At 42.7% G+C, this 9,210-nt stretch overlaps 1 protein-coding gene across 1 annotated transcript in view; it reads right to left on the reverse strand.

Moving 5' to 3' along the window:
• The window catches only part of ENPP6 (ectonucleotide pyrophosphatase/phosphodiesterase 6), a 93,796-nt gene extending 89,498 nt beyond the window's left edge, over positions 1-4,298 (reverse strand). Inside the window, exon 1 of the mRNA XM_061177402.1 lies at positions 3,976-4,298. Coding sequence (XP_061033385.1) covers positions 3,976-4,216 — 241 coding nt within the window. The 5' untranslated portion in view covers positions 4,217-4,298. The remainder of the gene's footprint in view (positions 1-3,975) is intronic.
• Positions 4,299-9,210: the final 4,912 nt, after the last annotated feature.

A 9,210-nucleotide genomic window follows, 5' to 3' on the forward strand; every position in this document is an offset into this window, starting at 1 on the left:
TTCAGGAAGATTAAATTCTAGACCAGCTTCCCTGCTACTCAGGACATTTCTGGGCCACCTTCCCCAAACACTTAATCGGAAGTGCTCAAGAGTTACAAACAAATGTTGCCATTGGCTTTGGCAAAATGATGCTACCTTATGCTGCCTCAAAACACACCCAACGTTTTCTCTTACGCGTGATCTGCATTGAACAAATCACTGCTTTTTGTCCGTGGATGTTATGTTAAACTTTACTTAAATCAAATGGGGATTTACCTCAAAGAGAATAATTTTACGAAAAGATCCACAGTTAAAGATTAAAACAGAAAGCTTCCCCATAGCAGTTACACTGTGGTTATATTTTAACTAAAATTAAGTTGATCTACAGACAGCTCTTCAGAAAAAGAGCTAATGCATAAAGTAAGATATTATGATAAACGCCATGCTTGGGGCTGTTTATTCCAGCTCAGAGCCCACCTCCTTCAAAATGCTTTCACACGCTACTCCAACTGGAAGAAAATTCTCCTCTCTTCTGGTCTTGCATAGCATATTAGGAAACTACCCGTTGGTCCTTTGTGTGGTAGTCTGCGAGGGCTGCCCTAACAAAGTGCCACCCACTGAGTGGCCAAACAACAGAAAGTGATCTCTCGCAGTTCTGGAGGCTGGAAATCTGAGATCAAGGAGTCGGCAGGTCTTGTTTCTGGTGAGACCTCTCTCCTTGGCTTGCAGATGGCAGCCTTCTCACTGTCCTCATGAGGTCTCTTCTCTGTGAACGTTGATCCCCGACGTCTCTTCCTCTTCTTAAAAGAGCATCAGACATAGCGGAGTAGGGCCCCACTCTAAACAGCCTCATTTAACTTAATCACCTCTTTAAACACCGTGTCCTTAAATATGGTTACATTCTGATGTACTGGGGGTTGGGATTTCAACACATGAATTTTGGAGGGACACCATTCGGCCCTTGCTACTCATTTGAGATATTAGTAGGTACATGATGTGTCTCTCCTGCTCAACTTGAATGTAGGCTCCCTGGGTGAATGGCCCTGTTTTAAGATTCTATGCGTTCCCAGTAATCAATTGTTTGATGGATCTTCTTTCTTGCGGGGGTGGGGGGGCGCGGGGCGCCAGGCCGTACAGCTTGTGGGATCTTAGTTCCCCGACCAGGGACTGAACCCAGGCCCTGGTCAGTGAAAGCGTGGAGTCCTAACCACTGGACCGCCAGGGAATTCCCTTGATGGATCTTCTTGATCACTATTGGAATTCTCTTCACATTTGTCCTGATGCAAACACATTTTGAAGGAAAAAAACAGTCACCGTGGCTTCATGTTGATGACTGGGCTGGATGATTTCCAAGGTTCCTCACACATCCTGTGACTGTTCATTTCCCATCACCATCCCCATGACTTCCCATGAAATTCTCCTCTCTAAAGATCAGTCATTTGCTTAATTTCTAATATGTAGGCCTCCCAAGAGGTGCCAGTCCTAACTTTTTCTAATTTCATGCCTGCTTCTGGCAACACCTGAGATTCTGGCCGGATGAGGACCCAGAAGCTGAGGAAACTGAGATTCAGGGCAGTGCGACGGCTTGCCCAGTCTCCCCGACCCTGCAAGGACTCCAGCCAAGCTCTCCCAGCTCCCAGGCCAAGTTCCTTCCAATAACCCATCATTCCTCATTATGCAAAAAGAACACCAAGGGCTTTATGGCTTATGGGCAATAATTCATGTAAGGAAGTGAGATCACAGTCTGTCTTATAAATTCTGAGGAACCTTAAGACAGCATATCTTTTAGTACCAAAAGGATCTAGCATGATTCTTTCGTTGGTTCATAAAATGTTCATATGCTCAAACCATATGTTTAACTACTATTCCCAATGGATAGATCCTTCCTTATATGAAAAAAAGAGGAATTTTTCAACATCAGATGGAAAAAGAAGCATAGATATTGGGGGAAATAGTCTAGATTTCACGCTGAGTCAGTTCCAGGGCAGTGGAGATGGCAGCATCCTGATGGCCAGGCCACCCCAGCCCACAATCCCACTCCAAGCCTTTATGTCCACTCAGTAGGTACAAGACAAGTCACACCCAAAGACACTGCCACGTGAACGTGAGTCTTGCTGGACACATCCTACATACAATATTGCTTCTATAAAAGTGAAAAAGCCAACTTAAGTACCAAGCAAGCTTTCAAGTCAGATCATACATTTTACCATCAAAAACTCTAAAGGCGTAAGCCGTATGGAGAGCCTGTGGCTTTCTCGGGCTAGACTCAGTTTGAAAGTAAAGGTAAGATCTTTGTCAAACATTCATGGGACCTGCACTGTCCCACCACGAGGAGGGCCCTTCTGTCGTGCCTAGACCAGAGAAAATACCCACAGCCTGACAAGAAAGTGTCTGCGTGACTAAGGCTTTGTGCAAATTAGTCCTTGTGCTGATATCAGGAACGTGGATCTGACAGACAAAGGGCCGAGTCACTGGCTGCGTTTCTCCGCGGAGACTGTAATGGTCCCTTTTTGCTCGCTGGAGTCTGACTTGCTAAAACGGATTTTGTTCCTCTTCCACTGAGATTGAGAAAAGTGCACGTGGCAGTTCGTGAATCGAGCCTCGCAGCAGGGCTCTGAGAGACAACTGGTGTCGGGGTGGCTGCAGGTGTGAAACTCCCTGGACAGTGCTGAAGTAGGCCTGTGACACACAATAACCTCTATGTGTGGCCCGCAAACGGCTTCCCTGCAAGGGCAGATCCGTGCCAAGGGAGGACCAGGAGACTTTTGTTCATCTTCTTTATCTGAGAGATGCTGATTGTTTGTCTGTTGGGGGAGATTTTTGAAAATGAGCAGATAAATTCCTTGCTGTGTGCCGTCTGGACTTTTTTTTTTTGCTCTCCATGCCTTTATTTCTAATTCTCCAAAATCTCTTTCCCCGTTAATTTTATGGCATTTTTATGTACACATGCATACAGTATCCATGTATGAAGTCAGAGATAGCAATTTGTCTTTCCAGGATCCTTGGGCTTCGCTGTCCTGTGAAGATCCATAATGAGATACAAGAGTTCTCATCCCCTTCCTGTTAACGTAATTTATAGAGTTTTCCCTGTGCTCAGAGCACATAGCTAAGCCCTACGTAAGCATCAATAGCAGCGCGTTCTTACCAGCCTCCCCGGACAGCTTGCTAAATTCTTTCTGAGCGCCTCTTGCTGGCCCTCACAAAGGTTAGCTGATAAACAAACCGGAAGCTAGGAATCTCACTGTGTGAGCACAGATAGAGGATCAAATTCGTGGAATCACATTTGGCGTGCTGGCAATCCCAGATGAAGGTCATTTTTAGGCAAAAGTCAGCTTTTCCAAACCTAGGCACAGTCTGGGTTAGCTGGGGGGCTGGGTTTTGTTTTGTTAACAGATGCTAGAAGTTAAAAGTGGGAATCTGAACTACACATCAATTTTTTCTTCTCCATGTCATTTTACCTGGCCCCAAAGGGCAAAAGAAGGAGCAAGTAGCATTGCTAAGTAATACTTCAGGATATGACCTGAAAATTCCCTCCGAGTCATCCAGGAATCCCACATGTAACTTTCATAATCCAGCACATTGACAAACAAGCCAAAACAGCTCCAGGATGACAGATGACTGCAGGGCAAAGGGACAGAAGGAATCTGATACAAATGAAGACCTGCTGACTTTTTAAATTTGAACTTAGAAAATATGGAGTAGGCTAGAATTTTTTATTTGTAAACCAAATAACCACTTTAACAATCATCTATTCATGTAGTTCTCTGTTCTCCACACTGAGAATCCAAAACAGGTCCTGGGGATAACTTTTGGAAAACAACACACCCATGAAAAAAAAAAAATCTCAGCCAAGAACACACACTTCCTGTCTATCTCTGGTGTCCCAAAGGATGAGGGAAACCTGAACATTTACATGAGACTCGAATGCCAGGAGCTAACTGCTACCGTTGGACTCCAGCCCGCCCCTCCCCGCCCGGGGGAGGACTCAGTACTCACCAGTCATTAGGCTGTAGTAATTGGGGTAAGAGAGACTGGGAAAGTCTGGGGTCAAGTAATCCACTTTTACCCCCCTGCTCACAATCTCTCTGAAACCAGGCAAGGACTCCAGGGCCTCATCACTGATGTAGTCAGAGCGAAAACCATCCAGCAGAAACACCAGGAGCTTCCGGTGGGCCGGGGCTGGCTGTGCCAGGCTGAGAACAAGGACCAGCAGGAGGGCCCCGAGCTTCTCTGCCATGCTGCCAGGAGCCTGCCCGAGCACGGCTGGCACAGCCGTCCCTTTGCAGAGACTGAGGATGGAGAATCTGTAGCTATTCTCTCTTCTAGGGGCTGGACCTTGACTGCTGGCCTTCCTGAGCCAAGTTCACTTTCAGAATTTAAAGGTACAGCACCCCCTTTTAAAAACATCTATGCTCACCCTTTACTAGAAAGCCCAGAGATCGACCCCTTCGGAGAAGCCAGGTTCCCAAACAACCCAGAATTAACACCAGGGGAGAGAGTGCAACCTTATTATTTGGGGCGAATGTTCCAGAAATACAAGCGCCCACAGAGAGGTGGAATTTTAGAAGATGACAGAAGTCAACACTAACTTTGCAGCTGGGCTAACCATAGGGAGGAGCCAGGGAAAAGGGTAATCTCTTAATTTGCTGTCATCCCACGTCTCTGCCCGATTTAAACTCTCTCACTGACTTTTTCGCTTACAATTTAGTAACGCAAACCTCTTAACTCAGGATGTAAACAAGAGACCATAATATTCGTCTTGGGCATATCTGTGGACTTTTCAGCAGTGCCTCCATCTTCATAGCATTTAAAAACAAATTATTTTTCTATGTCTCAGCCACTTATTCTTTTCGTATGCATCTCTATACAGCGCTTATTGTTTTACTTTTCAAGTTGCCCGTGTCCAAACCCAGCTGTAGGAGGAGATGCCTCTCAGCAGAGCCATAGAGCCAGAAAGTTCCACAGTTGAACAACAGAGTTGGGGGTCATTATGGCAGATTGGTCTGAGGTAGCATTGCCCCAAGAGGGCAGCAATCAGACAGAGAGCTGGAGGACGAGAGTTTGAGATGGACAAGCACAGCCAGAGATAACCATGAGGCTTCATGCCAAGAAGGACCAGGCAGAGGAGGGACCGGGAGGCTGACCAGGAGGTCGGTGAAGGGCAGCAAACACAGGTGGGTCAGGAGACAAAGCACTAAGTCCAGATGCCTGCGGTTCCCTAGGCTGGGTCTTTCATTTGGCAGAAAATTAAATATAAAGGCTTGTAAAATGTGCATGGCCCATAGCAAGCCCTTAACAAATGCTATTTTTAGCATTATAACGTTGCTTGGATCCTGGTGAAACTTGCAAGGCCCTGGGCAAAGCTTCACAGGGACTGAGGGCGGTCAGACACCAGCCGCTCTGATCTTAATCAATTCTACAATGGCTGTCACCCTACCTCCACCCTCTGCCTGTGCCTTGTCTTCGTATCCTGTTCTATTGCATTTAGAGTCAAGCCCTCACATGAGACCACTGGTCACTTTCTACATTGTGCTGGGGAAAAAAAAAAAAAAACGCCTTGGCCAAATTACCATTCCCATCTCAGCTGGCTGAGACAAGGATCAGACTTCATTTTCCCAATAAAAGTAATGCTTTTTACAATTAAAAAAACAAGAGAAAGAGGACAGCTTATTCTTAATTTTTTTTAATTTGAAAACACAATGTTATTCTTATCTCTTTGAGTTATGTTGTACAGTTATTCTAAACGGAAGGAAAGAAGGAAGGAAGGAGTAAAGAAAAGGGAAAGGTGCTGATGCTGACGCGCCGATGGGCTGCCCTGGCCGTGACCATCACACACACACTGAAAGAATTTCCTCCGGTAGGGAGGGCCTGAGGAGGCAGCAGATAAAGCTAGATGCGCTGTCAGTTCCTGAGTATGTCCAGCGTAGGGGACTATGGAGATGGCATAATAACGCAAACCCACATGAACTGCCTTGGGGGTGGCCCCTGAGCTCCCTTGGGGAGAGGTTAAGGACTCCAAATGTTAAAGATGAATATAAAAGGGGCATCCACTTTCCTCCGCCTCTAGCGGGAGGCCCAACCCCAAATACGGCTCCCTGAGTGCCTCACCCAGTTGTTGAGGTGGGGAATCCTTAACTAACAAGCTCCAAATTAGAGTGTCCACAGATCCCCAGAGGACCCCAAGGCTCCATGGATAGTGCTGTGATGCGTCTGGGTGTGGGCATTGCTGCTGTGCACTATACTGTTTTATGATGAACATATTGTTTTATGATAATGTTTAGAGAGTTTCTCTAAAGTTTTGGATCAATAAATTACTGTAAATAAGCCTCTTTAATATACATACTAATATATGAAGGAAGAAAGAAAGAAACACATGGGATGGAATTCAAACCAAGGAAATCCCAGCACTGCCTCCACTCAGACTCCTGGTCTTATATTGCCCTGTGGCCTAGAAAAGGTTGGAAAGAAAAGCTAAAAGCCAACAAGGAAAGACAACAGATTAGAAAATGTGGTTATTATTAAGTGCCCAAAGTCTTGTGGTCCAAGACCTTGTATGTCTGTTATCTGGATGTCCTCAGTTGGGGGGTGGTCATCAGCATCTAATATGTAAAATTGCTCCTTGCCACTTGTTTTTCAAGGGTTGACAATGCTATAAAGGTCACTGCCCACAGGATTTTAACCCAGATAATGCAGAAAAATGAAAACTTTCCTCCAGAACTTGGAAGGAGCTTCGTCCTGAAAGCTGTTCCAGGTCTTGCTAGGGACGTGCATGAGCTCTCAGGAATGTGCTGTCCAGATGGGTCAGCACTCTGGCGCCCTGCCTCCATGGAGACGCAGATGAGATGGAAGGAAGTAGTCCTGGGCTTAGAGAAAGAAGACACGATTCTAGAGCCTGGGTTCTGGTATTCTGCAACTGTGTGATTCTGAGAAAGTTGCTGCCTTTCCATGCTTTAATTTTCCCCTCTGAAAAGTGACAGAGGCTTTAAGATCCTTCCCAGAATCAATTAGAATTCAAAAGTTGTGACCCAAGTCAGCCCATGTTAGCCAACATCAGCCTTCACTGATCCTGTTAATCCATCACATTTTTGCCAGCCCATGTGGGCCCATGTCAACCCTTCCCTAGAAATCAGCAGTCTTAGATCCTCAAAGTTCTCGCCCTAAAGCCTGACCATGGCAAGTGTCCCACCTGCCCTCTCTCTGGTCAGGCCTTGGAATTAGAATCTTAATACATTTAAAAAAATTGAAATCCTACAGAACGTGTTCTAGGTTCAGGATAATATTCATCTAAAATTAAGATTAAATAAAGACATATTCAGATAAATGAAAGCTGAGAGAATTAGTCCCCAACATACCTGTACTACAAGAAATACTAAAGAATGTCCTTCAGGTTGAAGGGAAATAATACAAGATAAAAATTAAGATTTACAGGAAGGGGATAAAGAGTATTAGAATTGGTAAGTATATGGATAAACATAAAAGAGTATATATTTTTCTTTTCTTAATGTCCTAAAAAATTGTTTAAAGTAAAAAATAACACTACAATGGAATATATAAATTTATAACTTATGAAGAATTAAAAGATATAAAAAACAGTAGCTTAAAGACAGGAGTAGAATGTTTAAATGGAATTAAATTGTTGTGACTTTTTTTTTCATTTATGAAATGGGAAAAGTCAGATGTGAAGAATAAAATCTAAAGTGATCAAATAGTAACTCTAAGTAGATTATAACAAGGATACATATTGTAATGCCAAGAGCAACCACTAAAAAATACTACGAAGAGGCATAGCTAATAGAGAAGTAAACTACCTCAACATAATAAAGGCTGCATATGACAAACCCACAGCTAACATCATACTCAATAGTGAAATGGGAAAGCTTTTCCACTAAGATCAGGAACAAGACAAGGATGCCACTCTCACTACTCCTATTTAACATAATGCTAGAACTCCCAGCCAGAGCAATTAGGCAAGAAAAAGAAGTAAAAGGCATCCAAGTTGGAAAGGAAAAGCAAAATTGTATGCAGATGATACGATACCACATATATAAAATCCTAAAACCCCCCCCAAAAAAGTTAAAAAAAAAACTAGTAAATGAATTCAGTAAAATTGCAGAATACAAAATTAACATACAAAAACCAATTGCTTTTCTATACACTAGCAATGAATTATATGAGAAAGAAATAAAGAAAACAATCCCATTTATACAATAATACCATCAAAAATAATAAATTATTTAGGAATAAATTTAACTAAGGAGGTGAAAAATCTGTACACTGAAAATCACAACACATTGATGAAAAAACTGAAGACACAAATAAATGGAATGATATACTATGTTCATACATCAGAATAATTAATATTGTTAAAATGTCCATACTATCCAAAGCTAGCTATAGATTCAATGCAACCCCTAACAAAATTTCAATGGCATTTTTCACAGAAATAGGAAAAACAATCTTAAAATTCATATGGAACCATAAAAGATCCTGAATAACCAAAGCAATCCTGAGAAAGAAGAACAAAGCTAGAGGCATCACACTTCCTGATTTCAAACTTTATTTGAAAGCTATAGTAATCTAAACACTATGGTAGTGGCATAAAAACAGACACACAGACCAATGGAATAAAGTTGAGAGCCCAGAAATTAACCCACACTATGCAATCAACTGATATTTGACAAGTGAGCCAAGAATACTCAATGAGGAAAGAATAGTCTCTTCAATTAATGATAGGAAAACTGTATCTTCCTATACAAAAGAATAAAACTGCACCGCTGTCTTACACCACTCGCAATAATTCACTTGAAATGGATTAAAGACTTAAATGTAAGATGCAAACCCATAAAACTCGTAGAAGAAAATATAGGGGAAAAGCTTCTTGACATTGGTGTTGGTGATAATTTCTTGGATACGACACTGAAAGCACAAACAACAAAAGCAAAAATAAACAAGTGGACTACATCAAACTAAAAAGCTTCTGCACAACGAAAGAAGCAATCAACCAAATGAAAAGGCAACCTATGGAATGAGAGAAAATATTCACAAACCATCAATCTGATAAGGGGTTAATATCCACAATATATAAGGAACTCAACATTTCAATAGCAAAAAAACAAACAATCCAATTTAAAAATGGGCAAAGGGCCTGAACAGTCATTTTTCCAAAGACGACATACAAATGGCCAACAGGTACATGAAAAGATGTTCGATGTCACTAACCATCAAGGAAAT

The sequence above is a fragment of the Eubalaena glacialis genome, chromosome 20, assembly GCF_028564815.1.
Source record: "Eubalaena glacialis isolate mEubGla1 chromosome 20, mEubGla1.1.hap2.+ XY, whole genome shotgun sequence".
NCBI classification, from domain to species: domain Eukaryota; kingdom Metazoa; phylum Chordata; class Mammalia; order Artiodactyla; family Balaenidae; genus Eubalaena; species Eubalaena glacialis.